The sequence below is a fragment of the Pan paniscus genome, chromosome 7, assembly GCF_029289425.2.
Source record: "Pan paniscus chromosome 7, NHGRI_mPanPan1-v2.0_pri, whole genome shotgun sequence".
Lineage (NCBI taxonomy): Eukaryota > Metazoa > Chordata > Mammalia > Primates > Hominidae > Pan > Pan paniscus.
The window spans coordinates 108574159-108599429 of NC_073256.2; the positions used below are offsets into that span (position 1 = coordinate 108574159).

The following is a 25271-nucleotide window of genomic DNA, read 5'->3' on the forward strand; positions in this document are numbered from 1 at the left end:
AAGCTATCCTTCATACCAAGTAGAGAGATTTTATCAAGAGTTACAATGGATAACACAATATATGAGCCAGAAAATATGTAGGTTATTTTAGCTATACTAACCCACGCTTAGGACATGGAGGCTCACGTTACTGGCCTGTTTACTTTCCAAGAAGCAGAGTACAGATTTTACAACAGCTGCTCTACGTAGTTCATTTATAATCCTGTAGAATGAAATCCAGGAACAGTCATCAGAGTTCACATCACCTGATGTCAGGTATTTACACATCACCTGATGCCGGGTATTCACGTCACCTGATATCAGGTATTTACTTTGAACTAGCTCTGTGGATCCTGACAGACAGCCTGATAGACAGGATCCACAGAGCTAGTCCAGAGTAAAAGACCTAAATCAGCTGTGGTTGTGGTGTAGAGCTACTACAATTTTTCTCACAATGTCCTTTACCAGAGTTTTTGACACTGCCAAGTATTGTAAAATGTTGCATGTGAATTGGGAGACTAAAAGGAAGGCTAGAAGTGTTTTCCTCTTGATCCAGTCATGTACAAATTATGTCTTACTAGACATAACCATGTGTGCTTAAGACAAAAAAATAAAAGCGGAAGAATCTAATCAGAGAAATCATTCTCATCTCAGTTACAGGTATATTGGGCTTTAGTGTAGTGGTTGCCTATAAAAGTTCTCTATGAATAAGAAACAGTGATTTAAGTTGTTCAGTTTTTCAATACCTTGATGCTCTTGCTATGGAAATGTCTTTGTCAAAGTTGAGTTGGTGTTTATATCAGAAAGCTTTGAAGTCTTCATGGCATTTAGCAAAATTTGTAGTAATCGATTTACCTGGTGTTGGTGTCTGTCTCTACCACTGAATACTAAGCTCAAGGAATTTAAGAACCATTTTGGTTTTGTTCACCTTTATAGAGAGAGAGCTTCGGACGATACCTGATAAAATTTTATTTCTACAGGATGATAAATCAGATCTGGATTTGAATACCATCTCCTCCTTTAATTAGTTTGTCAACATATTACATCTCTATGTATCATAAGAAAAATCTGGCAAAGGTGCTGCCAAGGAAGGCTAATGTTAAAATTTTTAAAAGCCCAGAATCTAGAACTAAACAGATAGCCAAAGAGAACATTAAAATAGTGGTTGAGCAGGAATTTGAAAGTTAAAACCAGCTGGACCTTAAATACAAAGAAAAGACAGCTCATCGGTGGGAAAATGAGGATAGAAATGTATGTTGGTCCTCAAGATGGGAGTAAATATGTAATCTTGATCACATATGTAGCTATCTGTGAATTGTTCACATTATCATCTGGAATGGATTGTTATATTCAAGAGACATTTAATGAGTACAGCATGTCAGATTACTTGGAAACAGTTTTCAAAACATCCTGCTTTCCACTGGTGATGTTCTGAACACCTTGGACAAGTTGCCATGTTTAATTGTGCTCTGACAGATTCCCTCTCAAAACCATCTGATGTGCTGCTACTCTTATTTCATGTCTCTCTTTCAGAAACTACAACCTAATACAAGCAACAACAGCCAGAATTTATTTGGTAGTGAGTGTGCATCTGGTGCTCTGCTAAATATGTCACCTGGAATACCTCAATTAATGTCCAAAATAACCCCATGACACCAGGAAGAAATCCAAGGCAAGGAGAAACCAAGTAATTTTGCCAATTTCAGAAAGCTGCCAAGTAGAGGATATGGGCAGGGAACTCATTCATGTTATTCCTGATCCTTAACCAGAGAGTCTGGGCTATGTTTCCTATGCTTTTCCAACCTAGTTTTTCCCCATTTAGTTCAGCTGAACTTAAGACATTTATGTTAAAGATCCTTCTTCTGTCCTCATTTATTTATCCACTGAAACTTATTTATTTTTTTCTAACTATGTGTCAGATTATTTGCCAGGGCTGGGAATACAGAACCCTGATCCTTGAGAAACTCACATGTTCCCAGGAGAAGTGGGATAATAAGGATTGGAATCTGACAAGTTAGGTTTGATGTCCAGCCCTACCACTTGCCACCTGTGTCCTCTTACTTTCCTCTTCAAGGCTAAGCTTCCTCATCCTGTCAAATGGCAATAATAATAGTACCCATCACACAGAACTGTGGTTAGGGATCATGAGGTAATGCATAAACAGTGCTTAGTACAGTGGGTGCTCAACAAAGGTAGCATATAGTAGGTGCTGAATAAGTATATTTTTTTTATGTGTGTGTGTTTTGTAAACCAAGGCTTTCAGACAAGAAAGAAAGAATGATTGCATTCTTATGATAAGCAGATGTGAAGCTGCACAGGATGCTGTGAGAAGAAGGCATCTCCAGTAAATGGGATAGTCCCTGGCTTAACCCTGGTGCCTACCACAGTGATTGTGTTTGGCGAATCCATAATAAATGTTAAGTTATTTTAAGAGGCATTTCTTAGAAATGTGCTTTGAAGGCTAGGGAGGCATTTAGAATAGATAAAGAACTAGTGGATAAGCATTTCAGGCTAGGCAGTTGCCTGTGCAGAGGTAATATTGTGCAAATATAAATTGCACAATGAGTACAGTGAAGTCACGGAAGGTGAGGTATGAGAGACGAAGTTGGAGAGAACAGCAGTGTGAGGTTACAGTGACTCTTTTATGTGAAGTTTGAGCTTAATTTCAAAAGCTAGTGTATAAGTTGCTAGGGCTGTATAACAAAGTATCACAGACTGGGTGGCTTACACAACAGGAATTGATTTATTAACAATTCTGGAGGCTAGAAGTCTGAGAGCAAGGTGCCAGGAGGGGTTGGCTTCTCCTGCAGCCTCTCTTTTCGGCCTCTACATGGCTGGATCTTTCCTGTGTCTTCACATGGTCTTCCTTTGGTACGTGTCTGTGTCCAAATTTCCTCTTCTCATAAGGATGTCAGTCATATTGGATTAGAGCTCACTTTACTTGACTTCGTTTTAATCTAAGTAACACTTTAAAGACCCTATCTCCAAAAACAGTGACATTCGGAGATACTGGGGTTTAAGACATATGGATTTTTGGGTGACACAGTTTAGCCCGTAATAGCTACTTAGAGTTGTTGAAGTAGTGGGGTATGATGACATTTTTGCTTGACAAAGAGAGGCTAGACCTGGTGATGTGGATTTAAAAATTGTTTATATAAGTGAGACACTCGAAGCCCTGGGAATGAAGATTACCTAAGGAGATCTACCCAGTAGGGTGAGAAGACCAGAAGGACAGAACCTTGGAGAGCAATATTATTAAAAGGTGGCAAAAGCAGGAGTCAGCAAATGAGAATGAAAAGAAACATTCAGGGACAGAAGGGCAAAACAGGGAGAGTGGCACAAATTCTTCAGCTATAAAACACAGATGCACAATAAACAGGGCTTTCTTGCTTTTTCTTTCACTGAACTTAGCTTTTATTTGGGCCCCCATTCTACTGGAAAGCTTACCTAGTTAATTCAAGGCTTATGTGTTAATTTTAGGATTTCCTAAGTCATTTCAGATTTTATCTTGATCACTTAGAATTTCCTTCCCCTCCTTTCTGCCTATATTATCTAATTCTTGGAGTTTTTAAGTAGTGTCATGCTATTAGGAGGTAGGAGCCATATGTTCTGCCAATGTCCCGTTTCATGTGGGCATCCTCTGGTGTATGATCTTCCTATCTAGATCGAAGCTCCGTGGTGGTGTCTACTTCCCATTGGCCATGTTTCTTCTTCCATGTACCCTGTGTGTTCTTGTTCTGATGCTGAAGTCCCTTTTGTTTGCTGGTTCTCTTTCAACCACTTCTACACTATTCTCTGGGCATAAGAAAATTTTGGCTGCTCTCTTACTCTAATATGGGCTCAAGAATGAGCTGACTAAAGACACCAAGTTGACAGATCCAGGGCTGAGGAGAAGAAACAGCACTGAAAAATCAAAAGAGGAAGGTGGTGTCCTTTGTGTCATTAAGCGGCAGGGCTGGAAGCAGGTTGCATCGATAAGAAGCCTGATGGGGCCAGGCGTGGTGGCTCATGCCTGTAATCCCAGCATTCTGGGAGGCCGAGGCGGGCGGATCACCTGAGGTCAGGAATTTGAGACCAGCCTGACCAACATGGTGAAACCTCGTCTCTACTAAAAACACAAAAAAATTAGCCAGACATGGTGGTGGGCACCTGTAATCCCAGCTACTCGGGAGACTGAGGAGGCAGGAGAAGCACTTGAACCCAGCAGGCAGAGGTTGTAGTGAGCCGAGATCACGCCATTGCACTTGCACTGCAGCCTGGGCAACAAGAGTGAAACTATGTCTCAATAAATAAATAAATAAATAAATAAATAAATAAATAAATAAGCCTGGTAAGAATACGGAAGTGAAGCCAGCAAGTCTTGACTAATCTCCAAGCAATGTAGCTGTAAAAGGCGGGAGTGCTATAGAATATTCTTTGGAGGGTGAGGAAGGCTTGAAGAAAAATTTTGAAAATGGGAAGATATGTGCATGGTTGTAGGCTGTGGAAAGAGCTAGTAAGGAGGATGTAAAATTAGTCTGTCTTGTACACCAATTCAGGAAGAGTTTAATGCTGTGATTAGGTACTGCTACTTTAAAAAATTAGTAGAATTTTTAATAGAATTTGTTACTGCATGATGAACCTTATCTATTCCATCATGTTAAGGGAATGAGTAAGCCAAGAAGAGGAGATATGAAAGGTTTTAAACAACTAGAAGATGGGTAATGGTAGTGCTTTTCCACTTACAAAATGCTTTTTACATATTTTTTTCTTTCAACATCTTTACTGAGTTCTTACTATATGCAAGGTACTATGCTAAGCTCTCTGGATCCAAAGATGAATAAGATGCGGTTCATGCTGTTGAGGAGATCACAGACTATTAAAATGTAACGTTAGAAGCACTGTCATAAAGCATTATATACCCATGCTATGGAGTCATAGACAGAACAAACAACGACTTTGGTGGAGGCTAAAAGGTAACTTTCCCAGGGGGTGACATTTAAGTAATAGAGTTTCTGGCCCTCATATTAACTTTGTGACTTGGTTTTCATTGTCTCTATTCACAGTTGAGGTAACTAAGACTAAGCAAAGTTAAGTAGTTTGTTCACAAATTTCAAATCTATCAAATAATAGAATTAGGACTTTAGCTTACCTGACACCTCCTGATACCATCTTCTGTCTCTTTTTTCCTGCACTAGAACATGCACAATTTCATTTTGAATCATAAGAGAAAGTGCAAATAAATTTATTGATTGATGATGATACCATTACTCCCAATAGCTATCTTTGTATATTTGAAACACTGTCATGTGAAAGAGAGATGAGGCTTTCCTTTTGTTGACTTGCAGAGTAGAAAATAGAACCACTGACCATTCAGGTCAGATAGATAGAACTTTCTTACAGGATTTTAAACACAGACACACACACACACACACAGACACACACACACACACACACACACACACACACAGGTTAACATCAATCATCACTGAGGAAACAAGCTTGGAAGCAAGAGTAGGAAAATAAGGAGATTTGATATCTATATAATTTCACTTTAAAAATTAAAAGAGAATACATTTTTATGAATTAAATATGTCAGGGCATCATAGAAACAGCAACATAATGGCAGAAGAATATAGCATGGATTAAAAACATAATGGTTAAAAGAGAAACCCATTAGCTAGGATCTACACCCTTTGAATGTCCTAGCTAATGGCAGAAAATGTTCAAATATTGAAAGAAGACAATTTCAGATTGAAAAAGCACATTGAGTTCCAAGCAGAACAAACAAGAACAAATCCATACATAGACACATTTTGGTAAAACTATATACCACCAAAGTTGAACTATTAAGAGCTAAAGATGAAATGTTAAGAAAAGAGAGATCACCTACAAAGCAGCAGCAATGAACTGACATCAGATTTCTCAGTGACAGTAATAGATGCCAGAAAAAACAATGGCATACTATTTTCAAAGCACTAAGGGAAAATAACTCAAAATGTAGACTTATATGTGTAGATACATTGATAGGCAAAAGCCATGGGAGTGTCAGAAAATTATAACAAGAAAAAATTTTTAAAGGAAAATTGTTTTGCTTTATAAAAACCATTGATTCTAGCCTTATTAAAATCATTAAGCTAATAATATCTAGTAAGTATATGATAGTAAAAAAGTATATCACAATGGAATTAGAATAAGTGTATACAGCTTGTTAATCATGCTAAATAAATTTAAGGATGCTTAAAATATTTAAAGATTGATAAAGAAAATTGAGATTTGAATATATATTACTAGATGTTAGCAGTTAAAAAAAATTTAAATGCCGTTCATAAGTTCCTTGTTTCCAGAGTTGAAACAGAGTGAAAACATGCACAGAATACTTGGGGATGATAATCAGATTAACCACACTGGTGAACAATTGCTTTTATATATCTCTAGATTTTTATGTTAAGTAGACAGCAATTATACACATTTTTTTTTTGCCTGGAAGCCTCTCTTTCTGTTAAAATTTTTTTAATTTGTTAATTATCTCTTCAGAAACTAAACTTAGAGACTGCTGACCTTTAGAGCAAATACTTTATCAGGAAGGGAGAACATATTTGATAATGCCAACGTCTAGTTGCCCCTGTTGTGCTTTACACAATGTTCTGCTTCTTATGGGGTTTACACTCAAAGGAGGGAGACACTGGATGATAAATGGGTCTTTATTCTCAACTTAAAACACAGAACAATCAAATATCAAATTGTAATTGCTTCTATTCAGGTGAATGTAAAATTATGTCATGCTTGCTTTATGAAATAATGAGATGAGGATTGGAAAATAGTCAAAACAATTTTATTCATTCTCAAATATCAATCTTGATCATAATTCATCCAGATGCTTTTGTCTTTTTCTAAATGCTATAGTTCTGCCGTCAAAGTTGAGTTCGTCTTTAGCAATTACAAAATGATCAATAATTTCAATGCAGTTGATATTTCAATATTAGCTACTAATGATATAAATCTTTGAAACAGCAACAAAAATTATCCTTTTTAGTTACTACTAACTTTGTCTGTATTTGAACAATGACTTAGACCTAACCTAAATAGTCTCATAAAATTCTTTCCAAACACTTGAGTGATCCTGTGCCCAAGATATGCATTTAATAGTTTTCATTTCTTATAGTTTTGTTAGTTGAACTTAACATTTCCCCAGATTCCTTTAAAGTTGAAGAGTTTAGGGAGGGAATGGTTTGGAACATGAACTCTCAACCCTGTATTAAATGATGTAATGTAATTAAAACTACCCTCAAAAGAGATTAGACTGCGTAGGTCTCCCTATAAATGAGTGAAAACGTTCATCTACTTTATGAAAATAAATGAAAATTTGTAACTTTAATTCCTTTTTTATGACAAGCTGCCAGTAATGAAACATAAGATTACATTTAATAATTTTACTCATTACTTAGAAAGTAAAATCTTACTTTGTAGTAAAAAGTTATTACTGTTAAGATACCACTGACATTCATTTATGAAACTGATCATTTCAACCAGTCAACCGTGAAAATGAATGTAGGTTTTAAAACATTTATGCCGTGGTTAGTCAATTTAATGTACATTAGGTACTAAGAGGATCAGAAAGCATCACATTTCTAATTCTAAACAGCCATGAAAGTCATAAGTATTTATTGTTTAGAAATATTAAAATGGATATATATTTCTTATTGTTTTATTCCAAAAATAACAAAACAATTAGAGTATAAATGAGCTCATACACTGTGTCTTGATTACTTTTACTCCTGTGAGAACTCCTCGAATACTCTTACCCTTTCGGAGAACTCTCCCTTTTGTTCTCAAGCTGCTGGATACAGTCACAGTAGTATTCTGTATCTATAATTTTTTTTCTTCTAAATAATCTTACATTTTATTGAGCTTTAGTTTAGTTTTCTGAAGCTGTGTACCATCAAAATGTTGAAAATTCCTTGTGAAATTCAGAGGATATTGATTATGCAGGGGGTGCTGTGGGAGAGCAGGACCACTGTGTGGGGAAGGGAATGCTGCTTAGCTGGCTGGCTGGCTGGCACATGACGGGATTTTCTTTGTCGTTTCTGTTCTTATCACAGTCCAGATTGCCCTAAGGGTGGAATGACCATATAATGTATCATCTAAGCCAAGATGCTTTTGAGAGTAAAAGTGGATTTTATTAATAGCTGTAAAAACAACAGGAAACCAGGACTGTCCTTGGCAAATCCCAATGTATGGTTACCCTTGCTAAATGGAGTAGTTAACTTCAGAGCAGTACTCATGTCACTTATCACTGTGGCATGGCAGTGATAAATGATATTTAGTCATTCCATAAATTTTTGAGGGCCTGCTTTAAGCAGGGAACTGAATGCTAAGTACAATGCGAATAAGTAGGGGACCTAGTCTGTCCCAAATGGTTTAAAGTTTGAGTTTAAATGCTAAAGAGGTAAAAGATATTAGCAATAAAATCTAGATGTTAAATGAGTGATAGAGACCAATTGTTTTAGGACTCAAAGTGGAAGATGAGATCACTGTAGGTTGTCTGGTTTGGGAAGTGCCTAGAAACACAGGACTTGTATATAGCCTTGAAATAGGTGGAATTCAGATACATGGAGAAGAAAGTAAAGAGAATGTTTTAGGAGAAGAGAATGGTAGGGAGGAGAATAAATCATGTTCATAGGGCAGTGAATCAGTTAGGTTGGTTTGTGGATAGGAGTGGCAGGAGGAGACATTATTAAAAAGTTGAGGTCACATGCCATGAACCTGTCAAAGGATTAGATTAAGTAAGGGGTTTGAACTTGATCTTGTTTGGAAATGAAACCCTACTGAACATGTGGGGGAAAACCGGTGAGATATACATGTGTGTGTGTGTGTGTGTGTTTTAGAAAGAGTCACTTGGCAATAGTGTGCTGGCTTAGTTGAAGCTTGAAGAGAAGAGAAGCTGAAGATAAGAGGCTAGTTAGAGTGGTTGCCTACTGTGGGTGTAAGGTGTGGTGGTGGAAAAGCAAGGAAAGTAAGTATCATAAGGAAGGAAAAAAAAATCTGGGCAAAAATCAAGATTTTGCAGGCTGGGTTTCCATCTGGAGGCTCCTGGGGAGAACCATTTTCTGGCCCTTGACAGCTTCTAGAGGCCCCCCATATCCATTGGCTCATGGTTCCTTTCTTCCATCTTCAAAGTCAGTATTGGCTGATCTAGGCCTTCTCATATCACCTCACTTGGACCTTCTCTTTTATCTCCCTCTTCCACTTTAACAACTCTTGTGATTACATGGCGCCCACCTAGATAGTCCAGGATAACTTCCTTATCTCAAGGTCCTTAATTTAACCCAACCTGCAATGTCCCTTTTGCTATGTGAGGTGACATGCATATTCATGAATTTCAGGAATTAGGATGTGGACATCTTTGGGGGGACATTATTTTGCCTACTGAGATACCTTTTCCTGAGAAAACAGGCAACCATCTTATGCTCTTTTTCTATTCCTTGTGCTTCATATAATATTGAAATCTTATCCAAACTTTTTACTGTGCCATATAAATATATATTGCAATAATTTTTAATTTCTCAAAGTTTAAAGTATGGCAGTGATGGTTACCAATTATGTTGAATGATTTTTAAAAATTTCTCAATTCTACCATTCAACAAACATAAAACTTAGCAAAGAGTAATATTTGAATTTAAAGTGGAAAACTACTTTTTAAAAAACACGTAGAGAATATAATCATGTGTTTTTTGCTTTGGAAAATAATGCAAATATTAATGGTGAAAGAGTAAACTGTATTATAGCATTTTACTTTTTAAAGCTTTTTGCTAAAATGATATTTTTTCAAAATAAAAGCATATATAATCACAGACCAACTCCTTTTCCTATTCACTGACCTTGGCTTGACAGAAAGGATATTTCATTGAGTGTTTTGATCTCTATCTATAAACGATGACAAAAGCAGTATTTGTCTTTGACAAAATCATGAGGTTTTGTTAATTGAGGTTTGTGAAGAGAGGTCCTCTATAACAGAGAGTGTCTTATTCCTTTGTAACATGCTCATTTCAAATGGACATATGTTGTACCAGTAGAAACAGTTGCAATAATGCCACAAATAGAAATACAAGTTTAAAAGGGCAGCAAGTGGTAAGGCGGTACGAGAATTTTATGTTATGCAAACATTACTAGAGATGATGAATCTAGATGGAAAAGTGTAATACCAAGAAATTATGCTGAGTTGTTTTTCTAAGTTAAATTTCTAGAAAACAATTCATAGCCCTGAAAAATATTGTATAAGAAATAGAAATTATTAAGTTAGAGAATAATCACCTTCAAAGTTTCATGTTCACTATAAAACTAACAATGGGCATTTAATAGACTTCTAAAAATCTCACCAAAATATTCATTTTATTATAATTAACTAAACAATGTTTCCCCCAAGAAGGGGAAAGAGGGACACAGACACTTTGCATTCCTGCTTGCAAAAAGAGCCAACCTAAACTCTGCCCATGCAATGTCCTAATGACACAAGGGAAATGGCTAAAACCACACTGGAAATAGAAAATGCCTTTAATACTTTCTATTATAAACTTTTCACCTCATGAAGAAACTGGACAAAGCAAATCAGATGTCGAACTTGTTTCCTTAGTTTATATTTGTTTCTTTCTCTAACTTCCTCCTCTTCGTTTTTGGCTCTATTAATTGTTCAGGTTTCTTAAAGAGGAGCTGAGGAAAATGTATGTAGCATGTTTTATTTTCAATAGTTCTTTAATTCTAGCTGAGATATGTTACAGAAGTAGGCAGGATTAACTGGTTGGGTGAGACGGTTGTCTAGTATATAGAAAAGGAAAAGACCATATTTAGCCTGTCTTTTGCCATTTGTTCTCCAACCACAATTTCATCACTTAATCATTATAATCTAGTTAGAGAATCAATATTATATCTTATATAGTAGATTTAAAATATTATATGTGTCTGTCATTCAAAAATACTTATGAAATCTTTTTATTTCTGGACTAATGTATTGTTGATATCCCATGATTTAACATTTTATGGTCTATTTATAGTTTATACTGTATTGTTTCCCCAATACAATGTGCACATTCTTGAATTTATGCTCTCATAGTTCACCCTCCCCGAAATGTCCTTTTGCTTTCTCCCCAGGCAGACACATTCTAGTTCACCCAGCTCACCTTTTTCTTATATTGTGAAATCTTGCTTAATATGCAGCCTATGGTGTCTCCTTTCTCTGCACTCATATAGAACCTATCCTTGGGCTGAGCTATATGTTTCTATTTGTGTGTGTGTGTATGATTATTGTCTTTCCAACTAGATGCTAAGATTCTTAGAGGCAGGGATTGTTTGCTGTATATCTTTGTAGCCTGACACTTTGTCTAATGTGCAGATTTTAGCTAACTTATAATTTGTCAGGACTCGTGGTTGCAAATTAAAGAAACCCAACTCATATACCAACTTAAGCAATGAAGAAGGTCCAGGGATGAATCTGGCTGAAGATTTTGTCATGTCTAAATTAGGTTTCCAAATTTATCATTAGGAATCTGTCCTTTATTTATTATCTCTGCATTCCTTTGTTTTGGCTTTGTTTTCCAGTGGCTGCTGCCTAAATTGTGTCTTTTGGGAGTAAAGGGAAAGCTTCCTTCTCCCAATAGATGCAGAGAATGTCCTGGGGCTGATGTTCATTGGCTTCCTTGAACTGTCTTGCCTTATGTGCTTACCCCAGACTAATCACCATTGTCAGAGGGAAGCAATTGAGTCATTGCCTGGGCCCCAGTTACATGGTCATATATTGAGCCAGGGAGTGAGAAAAGTTGCTCTCTCACTCCCCCAGCATATGCACTGAGATTGGAGGAGTGGTAGTTGCCCAAAGGAAAAACAGGGCTTTTGTGCCAGCACAATGGGAAATGGATCCCAGACAGGAAAAACCAAGACGTCCACTGAGGAGTTCAGAACCTGTTTGCTGATTGATGAATTAATATCTTTGCAGGAAAAAAGTCAGGTTTGTAGATATTCTGTACCATTTTTCACCTTCATCCAAAATATTTTACGGTTAGGATAGTGCTGTGTATCCTCTAAGTGCTTCACAGCCACTGTTGGAGGTCTGTGTGAAGGGGATGTGACTTATGACTTTGGCTCCCTGCTGATATATCACCAGGGTTAGAAGGCTGTTACTCTCTCAAGGGTGGATCAATAACTGTGCTTACCTGTCTGAACCTTTCAATAGGATCTCAGAGTTCTTTTGTGGAAGAGTGAACAGAACAGCAATCAAATCTCTCATTGTGGGTTGTGATGGTGTTGGCCAAATGGTTTCATGGTAAAACTAAGCAGCGTTATCAACCAATTAAATATTTCCCAGTTACCAGTTGTGGAAATCTTTTGGATTCTCTCACTAAGAGCTGTGTTGATTTCAGGAGATGATTATAAAACATAGAAATGGTAAGCTTTTGAGGTTACCATTATTTCAAACATAAATGGTCAATATATGTACACTAAATTGGCTAACAGGGTTTTGACTGCTTATTTTGTACACTAAGAAGTGAGATTAGAAATATTTGAAGTACAAAAATTTAATTCATGTATTAGGCAACTTGCCTGAGACCCAGCCAGTGAAGATCTTAATGAATAGTACAGACAGTGAACAAAGAATTTTAGGAAGATTAATTTCCATGGCAACTGCATGCTGGGCAGGTAAAACCAAGATACCCATTAAGAAGTTCAGTACGTATTTGCTGATTGATCAATTTAATACCCCTGGAGGACAAAAGTCAGGTTCATGTAGATTCTGTATCATTTTTTCACCTTCATTTCAAACACTTTATGGTTAGACTACATAATATGTTTGAATAAAAGCACACATAATCTTTCATCATTTGGATTTTGTTTAGCATTTGAGTATGACTTTCTTAGCTAGTTAAGTTTGTGTTTTTATGTGTGAGAAAAGAGCAAATCAAGCATAAACAGAATAGTGCGTCCTTTAGAAGTCAATGTTCTGAAACCTCTGAGAAAGCAAATATTTATTTTAATGAAAAATATTTATTGAACCCTGCCTAAATTTTATTTTTAATCTTTACTTTTTAGGACTGGAAGATAAGCAAGAATCTGAAGCTGGTGCCTCTCCAAGTATTAATTTGTTCTTACAAATGTTTTACTCAACGTGACCCTAACCTCTTTGGAATTGCTCAGGTGTAGAACAGGTGAGGTGCTCATTCATAGCCTCACTCCACTTGCCCTGTCAGCTCTGCATACACAGATTATGCCCTACTTAAGATACCATGCCTGTTCTCTTTGTCAACACATTAAATAAAAGAAGAAAAATAATTCCATTATAACGTTCCCAATCTAAGCACTACAATCTGCCTTTAGCTTGCTTAGATTCTAGGTGTGCTTTTTTTGGCTTAAAAAAGTACAAAAAAAAATTGAAAAATAAAGATTTGTGTGGCAAGTGAGTTATTTTTTCCTGCTGTTTTATGACCACCACTCCCCTTTTTCTGGGTGAGTATTAAGAGACTTTGACGGGGAAAAGTATTTATTTTATGAATGTTTTGCAATTGAAAAGGAATCACTGTTTTGTGCTAGATAGTCGTATTACATTTGTGTGATTTCATTTGAGGCACTAATATCTACTGACCTTCACAGAAAAAATGAGTAGAAGCCTGGAAACTCAGGTTTGGTAACCCCTAATATCACTTTGTGACTGTTTTTAATTTTTTTTTCTCGTTTTAAAAAAACTTTTTCATGACAAACTGCCGAGGCAGTAGTTCAGAAATGAGAATTGTGCTCATTTTCTTTAATGACAACAGAAAAGTAGAAAAATAAGTTATGAAAATATGTGGTGTGCTTTGCACAGACCAGTGGTTCTTGGAATTGTGTTCTGTTCAGCACCATCCACATCAGTTGAGAACGTGTTAGAAATACAAATTATCTGGCTCCACTCCAGAAGCACTGAATTAGAAACTTTGGGAGTGTGGCCCAGAAATCGCTATTTTAACAAACCCTCCACGTGATCTCTTTGCATGCTCTAGTTTGAGAACCACAGGATAGACTTAGATAAAGCTGCTGCATGTTCAGAAAAGTGAGAAATGTCATTATAATTTCATATTTAAACCCCACCAGAAACCTATTTCTTCTTGTCACTACATATGGTCCTTCTGGTGGAAAGCTGAGTGGAGTCTCTCATCTTCCAGGTAGTTATTATCAGGTTACCTTCCTAGCAAGGCCTTTTATGAGTTTAATTCAGGTTCTTTATGCATCAGAGTTGCCTCTGGCATAACTGAGAAATGAAATCAATGGAGCACAGCAAAGAGATCCTCAAACCAGAGAGCAAAGTTCAGGCCCCACTGAGACAGAGACGGGGCCTCAAGGTAACTTTCTAAAGGCTCCATTAACCAAGAATGCATTTTAAACAAAAATAAAAAACCAAGTACAAATGAGCTCATCAAAAATGCATTACAGGGGTAAAGTATGTATGCTTATTTTGAGGGAAAATTGCTCAGTAAATTGATTTTGATTAGGGAAATAATTTCTTATAACCTAAGCTGTTGAAAAAGTGTTTTTGTTTTTTTCTTTATTTCTTCTAAAAAAAAAAACTGGGATACATGTGCAGACCATGCAGGTTTGTTACATAGGTATACAGGTGCCATGGTGGTTTGCCGCCCCTATTGATCCATCCTATAAGTCCCCTCCCCTCATCCCCTACCCCCCAGCAGGTTCTGGCGTGTAATGTTCCCCTTTCTGTGTCCATGTGTTCTCAACGTTCAACTCCCACTTATGAGTGAGAACATGTGGTGTTTGGTTTTCTGTTCCCGTGCTGGTTTGCTGAGGATGATGGCTTCTAGCTTCACACAAGTGCCTGCAAAGGACATGATCTCATTCATTTTTTTATGGCTGCATAGTATTCCATGGTGTATATGTACCATATTTTCTTTATCCATTCTATCATTGATGGGCATTTTGGTTGGTTCCATGTCTTTGCTATTGTAAATAGTGCTGCAATAAACATACGTGTGCATGTGTCTTTATAGTAGAATGATTTATAATCCTTTGGGTATATACCCAGTAATGGGATTGCTGGGTCAAATGGTATTTCTGGTTCTAGATCTTTGAGGAATAGCCACACTGTTTTCCAGAATGGTTGAACTAATTTACACTCCCAGCAACAGTGGAACGCTCACCAACAGTGTAAAAGCATTCCTATTTCTCCACAGCCTCACCAGCATCTATTGTTTCCTGACTTTTTAATAATCACCATTCTAAGTGGAGTGAGATTATCTCATTGTGGTTTTGATTTGCATTTCTCTGATGATCAGTGATGTTGAGCTTTTCTTCATATGTTTGTTGGCCACATAAATGTCTTCTTTTGAGAAGCATCTGTTCATATCCTTTGCCCACTTTTTGATGGGGTTGTTGGTCTTTTTCTTGTAAATTTATTTAAGTTCCTTGTAAATTCTGGATATTAGACCTTTGTCAGATGGGTCGATTGCAAAATTTTGGTCCCATTCTGTTGGTTGCCTGTTCACTCTGATAATAATTTCTTTTGCTGTGCTTCTAGAAGCTCTTTAGTTAAATTAGATCCTGTTTGTCAATTTTGCCTTTTGTTGCAGTAGCTTATGCCATTTTGTCATGAAATCTTTGCCCATGCCTATGTCCTGAATAGTATTGCCTAGGTTTTCTTCTGGGGTTTTTATGGTTTTAAGTCTTACATCAAGTCTTTAATCCATCTTGAATTAATTTTTGTATAAGGTGTAAGGAAGGGGTCCAGTTTCAGTGTTCCGCATATGGCTAGCCAGTTCTCCCAGCACCATTTACTGAATAGGAGATCTTGCCCCATTGCTTGTTTTGCCCCATTGCTTGTTTTTTTCAGGTTTGTCAAAGATCAGATGGTTGTAGATGTGTGGTATTACTTCTGAGGCCTGTGTTCTGCTCCATTGGTCTATCTGTCTGTTTTGGTACCAGTACAATGCTGTTTTGATTACTGTGGCATTGTAGTATAGTTTGAAGTCAGGTAGCATGATGCCTGTAGCTTTGTTCTTTTTGCTTAGGATTGTCTTGGCTGTACAGGGTCTTCTGTGATTCCATATGAAATTTAAAATAGTTTTTTTTTTTATTTCTGTGAAGAATGTCAATGGTAGTTTGATGGGAATAGCATCAAATCTATAAATTACTTTGGGCAGTATGGCCAAAACTAGATGGCAGTATGCCGTCTAGTTCTGTGCCCTTGATGGAGAGACGTTGCAATCATTTAAAGGAGAAGGCACACTCTGGCCTTTTGGGTTTTCAGCATTTTTTCATCAATTCTCATCTTCATGAGTTTGTCTAGTTTCAGTCTTTGCGGCTGCTGATCCTTGGATGGGGTTTTTTTGTGGGGACTTACTGTTGTTGTTGATGCTGTTATGGTCACTTTCTGCATGTTTGTTTTCTTTCAATAGTCAGGACCCTCTTCTGTAGGGCTGCTGCAGCTGGCTGGGGGTTCACTTCAGGCCTTATTCATCTGATTTGCTCCCGCGCCTGGAGATGTCACTCAAGGAGCCTGGACAGCAGCAAAGATGGGTGTCTCCTACTTCTTCTGGGACCTCTGACCTTGAGAGGCCCCAACCCCTGATGCCAGTAGGATTGCTCCTGTATAGGGTGTCTGACAAACCCTGTTGGAGGGTCTCACCCAGTTGAGTGGCACAGGGAGCAGGACTAATTTAACAAAGCACTTTGTCCCTTGGTGGAGAGGGTGTGTTTTGCTGGGGGGAAACCCACTTCTCTAGGTTGCCTGGATTCCTCAGAACGACCAGGAGGAGAGGCTAAGTCTGCTGGTCCTTAGAGACTGCAGCCACCCCTCCCGAGGAGCTCAGGCCCAGGGAGATCTGAATTCTGTCCCTGAGCCTCTGGCTGGAGTTATTGGAGATCCTGCAGGGAAGCCCTACCCACTGAAGGATGGGTCAGGGTTAGACCTGAAGAGGCACTCTGGACACAGACTGACACAGCCAATGCGTTGGGCTGTGGGGACAAGACTTGGGACCAAGCCATCCAGCCTCCCTGGCCCCAGCAGGGGAAAAAGCGCAGCCTGGAGCTATAGAAATGGGTGCCGCCTTTCCCTTGCCTAGGGAGCTTTGCGTGTTAGGCAGTTGTGAGTCCCAGTGCTGGCTGCTGCCTCTTCCCCAAGGAGCTCAAATGGCTTAGACAGCAGGCAGTGGCAGCAGGTGCTGGTTGCTCCTCCTCCTGGGAGTTCGTTAGGCTTGAACAGATTCCAGCTGAGAGGCTATAAGAATCTGCGAGTTCCGGGGTTGGGATGCTAGGTCCCAGTGGCATGGGTTTGCAAGTGGGATCTTCTGTTCTGTGGGTTGCACAGTTCCGTGGAAAAAGCACAGTTTCCCCAGCTGAGTAGCATGCTGACTCACGGCCTCCCTTCTCTGGTGGGAGGGGATTGCCCTTCCCTGTGTGGCTATCAGGTGGGCTGCTGCAGCACACTGCTCTTCCTTCTCTCGTGGGTCATGCCAGCCTTCTAGTCAATTTTGATGAGGGAACTTGGATACCTTGGTTGCCGGTGAAGGATTCACATGCTTATTATGATTTTTTTTTTTTTTTTTGATGGGAGCTTCTGAACAATGCTGCTTCTAGTAAGCCATCTTGGCCCTGCCCTCTAGAAAAGTGTTTTTTTTTTTTTTTTACCATTTTAACCCCATGATCTCAGCTACAGTGTATTTGCTGTCTTGGTTGTGGGGAGAAAATTTTATCCATCCATCTATCTCAGGTGACACAAAAGAAAATGTTGGCTCCCTAACTTCTCCTTTCTACTCCTGTCCTTGTCATATTCCAAGGTACTGCAACCTGGTTTCTGTTCCTCCATGTCATGGCAACTGGCGTTTCAGAGGTCATCAGTGACTTACTCCCAGTCCAGCTGCTCCTCCTCTGGCTGGTACTCCATGGAAGGTTGGGCTTAATTGGCTGTCTCCTGCCTCTTGGAACTACATCCCTGAGGTCCATTCCTTTCCCCCATCCCTTTAACAGAATCCTCTTCTGTATTTCTCTCAAAACCATGTGTTGCAGAGGATTCTCTACTCAGTCTCGTTTTCTTCTCTTTGAGTGCTTTTTCTTTATCAAATGAATCTCTACTCTCACCAGTTTCATTTAGCTTCATTTACCACACCTCGGTGGGTAGTATCTAAATCTGTTTCTCCATTTTAACCTATGTTTCCAAGCTTCTCAATTTCAAGACATCTAAAATAGAACCTCAAATGACTTCCAGACATTTATTTTCTAACAGTGGTAGTCCTGAAAATAACCTAGACAACAAGGAACATGCAAAGAGATATTTTCTGAAGAAAAACTAATGAGAGTTTCTAATGTTATTTTGGAGATTTTAGAAGCTTTATCAAATGAAAAAATGGAGTCCAGCTTCATTTAAAATTTTCTCAGTAAACTCCACTAATAAATACGTTAAGGATGAAAACAATGCTTTTTAACATGAAAGTCTTAAAAAAGCTAATATATAATAATGGTTTCTTATGATTACCTCTTCTTCACAAATTGTTCTTTTCCCATTTATTCACTTATTAGATAAATATTAATGAGGAGCTACTATCTACCAGGCACTGTTCTAATGATATGGCATGAACAAAACTGGCAGGGCCCTTGCTTTCATGAAACTTACTTTCTAATGTAGGGAGACAAACAATAAACAATGGGCTAACAATATAATGATAAGTACTTTGGTGAAGTAAAAGGGGATCCAGAAGATAGAGAATTATGGGAATACTTTTTATGGAGGGCCTGAATCAGACAAGGTAGTATTTGATCAGAGATCTGAAGCAAGTGAATGAGTGAGTCCTATGGATATAATGGATAGGAACCAGTTGAATATTTGAAAAGCTGAAAGCTCAGGCTAAATGTGTGCTAAAAAAATTCATGACTCTGATGTCAGGAAATTTACTGTTACTGGTTGCATGGTCATATATCAAGTGTTACCATAGCAACCAGACTCTGGAAGAATGCATCTGCTTCTGCCCTGTGGGGTCAACTAATGTTCTGAATCACTGATTAATTAAATTAGAAACTTAATCAATCTCACTCCACATATACATGTATGTGTATGTGTATGAGAGTGTGGTTATCTTGTCAATCTGTAATCCATCTGAAACTCTCTTTTTGGGATCTGGAACTGCAAAATATTTTCTAACAATTACAACCAACTTTCTTTTATTCTGATGAAGTTAAAGCAACTGGAGAAATAACTTCTTGTGAATTATCTAGCTTCAATTTTTCTCCTGTTTTGTCTCTTCTGTGGCTGGCCTTTGGAATTTTTGTTTTTCACTCACATTTGCCTCAGAGAATAAAAAAGAGAAACTCAAGTTTCTTTCACTGTTTGTTATAAACTCTTAACATCTATGTTGTGGGGGAGTAGTTTCAAACAGAAGAATATATATTATTTTAGGATTATTAATGAATTCTATTTATGTCCTCAGTTATTAAGAGTAATTCAAATGTGGTCTCTGATTCTTTATATTTGTGTATCTTATTTGTAAATGCAATCCAAATTGATTTTCTCCATTTAATTACTCAATATTACTAACAACTTTTCACAATGGTATTAGTTGAATTCAGTGGATAAAGAGTTGCTACATCTAGCTAAAGTATTGATATTATTTTTCTATAATCAAAGCAATAAACCATTATGTATATTAGCTGTTTTAGGACTTTTATGTTAAAAAGCATTGTTTTCTTTCTTAACATATTTATTAATGGAGATTACCAAGAAAGTTTTTAATGAAGCTGGACTTAATTTTTTTATTTTGAAGCTTCTCACATCTCCAGAATAACATTTGAAACTCTCGTTGGTATTTCTTCATAAAATATCTCTGCATGTTCCTTGTTGTCTAAGTTATTTTCTAGACTGCAGCTATTAGAAAATAAGTGGCTGGAAGTCACTTGCTCTTGCTAAAGAACTGTTTTCCCTCGTGGCCTTGAGAATGTCCCTAGGCAGCTTAAGATGCAAATTTACTGCTGGTACTTTGGGAGCCTTCTGTAGGCCACAAGGCTCCAAATTGCATGAAACCTCCTGATCTGAAGTCCAAAAGGGATCTGGAGACTCATAGAGCAGCCATGGCACACCAGAATTAAAGAAGGGACTTTTAAAAGGTCCTTGTCTCATTAGAGTCAGTGCCCTGAGGGGCCAGAGAAATCACCTGAGGTGATGGGAGACATGTGCCTTGTTTCTAGATGCATGGTTGGAGTGAGTGAAGATGGTTAATAGGACAGCACAGTAGTAAACATAGGTGTTGGCGAGTGAGGAAATGAGCTATGAAAACTAAAAGAGCAAGGCTGCTTTAGAAGGTGGGATGCGGAAGGCAAAGGATCTATAATCATATATTCAGGCCATCCACGGGCTGCCGAGAGTTCTGACACATTCAAAGGTAAGTGTTTGGGCCTTAAGAAGTGAGATGGGGCTTATTAATATCACTGCAGACTAAAGGTGAGCAAGCTGGTCAGCATTAAGCCTGGATTATGAGTTTCAGGCAGACAGCCTGGGGCAGGGGCTGCATGGGCCAGGAGCTTCACAACGGCCACTTTATGGGAAGTTACTGGCTTTTATTCTTGTAAGTAATTTGATACATATTTGGAGAGAGAGGAAGAAAGTGAGTGTATTGGAAAGTAGGGAAGCTGGATCATGGCCATCACCCCCCTAGTAAAATTAGAAAAAGCCTCCAGTCACTTTAATTATAACTAAAGCCTGTGATTTCTTTCTGGTGTGACTGAAGAAACCAGGGGTTTCTTGTGGTTTATTATTTTATCTTCCCAAATAGAGGACAAAAAAGTGTGTTTAAAATGTTTTAAAACTGACCAATTAAAATGCCTCATTCAAGTAAGTAACATTGGTTTGAAAAAGAAAGTACTACTTCAAAGAATAAAATATCCATATCTCACCAAAAGATTTTCATTTTATGTTTCTAAGTGCTCATCCAACAAATATTTATTGCTACTTCTCATAAGGAAGACATTATCCAAACTTAGGAGTGGACGGACAAAGCCTCAGAGAGCTTTTTTCTGTCCTTAGCACAATGACCAGAAAGGGATTCCTTTAAAATGTCAGACCAAGCTCTTCCCTGCTCGAATCCTGCCAGTCTCTCTCTCCATATGCTATTTCCTCTGTCTGGATCACTGTTCCCTCAGATGTTCTGGCTCATTTCCCCACAACCTTTAGGAAGTCCCTCCCTGGCCACCCTATTTAAAATTATGATGCCAACCCCAACATGCACAAAGGCCTTTCCCTTATCTTTCTCCCTCATCACCTTCTATTTCACTCTACTATTTACTTACTCATTTATTTATTGTCTGTCTTGCTCCACTATAGTGTAAATTCCATGAGGGCAGGGCATGAATTTTTCCCTCTAACATTTTATTATGAAAATTCTCAAACATAAAGAAAAGTTGGAAGAACTTTGCAATGAACACCCACATACTCATCACCTAGATTCTAAAATTAACATTTACTATATTTGCCTTATTAAATATCTATTTATTCCTCTATTCAGTCATCAGTCTATCTTATTTTTTATGCATTTTGACGTAAGTTGTAAACATCAGTATATTTCCCTTCTAGCATTTCAGTGTGCATATCACTAACTAGAGTTAAATACTTATCTTTTTATCTTTTTTACATGAACATTCTTATGCACAAATTTACAAGACTTTGGCAAGTACATTCCCAAACCTTTATGAAGATATGGAGCATTGCCACCACCCCAAAAAATGTTCTCATGTCCCTTCCCTGTAAGGTTGCTGGATTTTACAAATAAAAATATAGAATGCCCTGGTAAATATGAATGTTAGCAAACAATGGATACCCTTTTATATAGTAATGTCATAAACATTGCACAGGGCACATTTGTACTAAAAAATTCGTTTATCTGAAATTCAAAATTAATCTGGCAACGCTGCTTTCTGGTAAATTCCATGCTGCCCCTTCACCCCCAGCAAACAACCATTTTTCTGATATTTTTTTCCACCATAGATTTTGCCTGTTGTAGAACTTCCTATAAAAGGAATCATACAATATGTATTCTTTTCTGCAAGGCTTTTTTTTCACTTAGTATAACGGTTTCAAGATTCATCCATATTGTTGCATATATCACGAGTGTGTTCCTTTTTGTTACTGAATAGTATTCCATAACGTAACTGTAATACACTTTGCTCATCCATTCTCCAATTTGGGCTTGTCCAATTTTTGTTTAATATGAGTAAGCTGCTATGAACCAAAGCATACATAGAAACATTGGTTAGCTGCCAGTTATGTTCTAGACAAAGTCCAAACTCCTTGACATCTCTCACAGGCACTTTGTGGTTTAGCTTTTCTTACCTCTTCTCTGGTCTCACCTCTTGCCACTCTTTCCTTAGGCTCACTTTCCTCCCAACTGTCTTCCTTTCAGTGCTCTGAAGCTCCCATGCTATTCCCACCTGGGGACTTTCTCTATGCAATTCCCTCTAATCGGAAAACAGTTTCTCCCAGATGGTTCCTGGCACGTTTTGCTCCTATTCCTGTATTTACCACAGTGAGACAAGAAGCAAGTTTTCTCACTTCTCAGGACCTCTATCAGTGACCTCTCTATCTGTAACATAAAAAATGGTCCCTTTTCAGGGGGTTACTATAAAGATTAAATGAATCAATTTATGAAAAGCACATAGCCTAGCATCACAGTATGTGTTCAGTCAATGTTTGTAATAGATGTCATGGAGTACCTTGAATTTCTAGAAGCTTATGCTTTATGTATACTGAATACTACAGAACAGGGAATGGCTAAAAGTGATGGCAACAGCACGGAATATGAATTAAGAGGGTATAATCAAGCAAGGAGGAAAAAGACCAAATTGAATTTATAAGACTAGTCTGCATGAGTACACTAAATGACAGTTGAGTTTATGGCAGGGGGAACTGACCATGAGATAGATTTAGAAGACCTTTATTTTAGAGATAGAATCAACTTACTATGCATCAAAGAGCAAAGTGGGTGGAGACATGAATAGCTGGAAACTTTCCATCTCATCTGGGTTTTATCTGGGTATTTATAAGAATGTGGGTGCCAAGTAGCAAGGTAAGAGATTTGGAAAGGGGGCCTGGATATGGTAGAAAAGGATGAGTTTGATTTTATGATAGACGTGGGAAATTAGGGATGCTAACTGGACATTAGTGGAAATGCTCAGCAGGCTATTGGAAAGAAAAATATAAGCAAAGGCATGGATTCTGATGAGGAATGAATTATATCCTTATGTCATCAGATGACTATGATTTCATTGCTGTTCTACAAATTTAAGTCCTCTTTTAGACTAGTCTTATATGGGGTTTTAACAAGTGAACAATTAACTTATTTCCTTAGATGTTGTAGTCTCAGATAGCAAAGATACAGGGACATGTACAGAGGGCTCTTGTAATGGCGAGAAGGCCAAAATCACACACGGGGAGCCTGTTGCAAAGTCAGAAGGCACACTCTTGGAAAGGGACCACTTAATAAGGTCTGGCTGTGTCAGTGATGAAATACTTTTCTTTTCCTTTCTTTCCTTTTCTTTTCTTTTTTCTTTTTCTTTTCTTTTCTTTTCTTTTTCTGTTTCTTCTGAAGAATTAAGAGTCTGACACTTTGAATCACTGTGTTTCAACTTGCAGCTTCTGGTGGATTATTTTAAATCCTAAAACTGTAAGAAAAAAAATGGAGCCAGTAGGTTTGGTTTCTGATCTCCAGGCAGGAGGCAAATACTGTATGACATAGGGAACTCTGTATGTATGTGTGTATGTTCGTGTGTGTGTGTGTGTGTGTGTGTGCACATGTGAGCATTGTCTTTTTTCCCTGTTTTGTTTCTTTACCACGGCTAGGCAGGAACTGGAGGTCAGAGAATTATCTGACATTACTACAATGGCTTTCCTTTGATATAATAACAACTTCATAGTCATAGTGATGGGTCTTTGTGTCATTTTTTAGAATAGTATGTATATGAAATCTTCATCTATTTTTTTGTATAATTTTGTTAGTGTGTAATATAACAAAAACTACCTAAGATTTTCAAGCTCACAAGTTCTTTTAGGACCAGAATGACTAATTAAGAAAAACAAAATGAATCTGAAATTAAGTTTTTCCTGAATGTATTTTTAAAGTACATATGCAATAAATAAAGGACTACTTTCCTGATAGAAATTTTCATGGAACTCAAGTCTTTCAATGTAAGCATTTTCTGATTTATTTCTAATCAAATACATTTATTTCTAACCAAAATATGCTATTTTTATTTCCCATAATATAGGGTCTGTATTATGAATGAGAATTCTAATACACTATGTTTTTAGAGCAATATTTAGAGAAACTCAGAATCTGTGATGAAAAGATATCAAGTATTTTACTGCTGATTCCACACTTCACTTTCCATGAAAGGGATACTTTATTGTTAAAAACAAAAAAAGTCCTTTTCCACTGCAACATACTACGTTCCTTACAATATTAAGTATATTCCCTTTTATATTTTACCAGTAGATTTTCCAGGGCATGTGCCCCATAACCAGTGTTTTGGGTTAAACATGTCTTGCTTAATTTCAGAGGCATCTAAAAAAATCACATTGGTTTGATTTGGGGAAATCAGAGTGCCAGAATGCTTGAATAGGTGGCAAGGAGTGGGGAGACCTAGTGATGATGTTTTCAGACATCATAAATTAGCCTATGTCATGGAGTTAGTGTTTGTTGACAGAACATCCACAAGGCTCAAAGCATTGTATAAAAGAATCAGGCACTGCCTATGCCTAACAGGCTTGTAATACACCTCTATGAAGCTTCAATCTAAACAAAATGTTGCTTTTACTGGGGGAAAAGCATTTAGAGAATACAGATGATTGAATGAGTTGATCTCTTGGGGCTCCTGTGATTCCAAGAAAGGCTATGCATTTGTGAAAGCTGGTGATTACTGACAAATTAAGACTTGACAATTCTAGCTAAGAATGTGCTTAATGTTCATCAGGAGAATTGAATTATATTGGGAATACTTCCAAGTTGGTGGAGAATGCCTTGGGTTTTAAAGATGCTGCCACAGTCCTGCTTGATTGTATTTAAATTGTGCTTTTTGATATCCTGGTGAGACCCTAATGAAAAAGAAACCATCAAACAGAGGATAATTTATTTCAGCCTAGTTAAGATTCATTGGATTGAGGCTTGCAATAATGCAAAACAGGATAAGTGCAGAAGAGGAGAAGAGGAAACATCAGGAGAAAAAGGAGAGAAGTAGACAGCTTTTCCCTTAGAAAATGTGGGAGAGGGGCAGGGCGCAGTGGCTCATGCCTGTAATCCCAGCACTTT

At 37.7% G+C, this 25271-nt stretch overlaps 1 protein-coding gene across 3 annotated transcripts in view; it reads left to right on the top strand.

Annotated features, from left to right (window-relative positions):
• LRRC69 (leucine rich repeat containing 69) overlaps positions 1-14528 on the top strand; it is a 115728-nt gene extending 101200 nt beyond the window's left edge. The window contains exon 9 of one of the 3 annotated variants that reach the window (XM_003821138.4): positions 13039-14528. In XM_003821138.4, coding sequence (XP_003821186.1) covers positions 13039-13149 — 111 coding nt within the window. In that variant the 3' untranslated portion in view covers positions 13150-14528. Of the gene's footprint in view, positions 1-1512; positions 4372-13038 lie in introns of those variants that run through there. The other 2 variants (XM_055116721.2, XM_063606851.1) reach the window with 2 other exon arrangements.
• The last annotated feature ends 10743 nt before the right edge of the window (positions 14529-25271 follow it).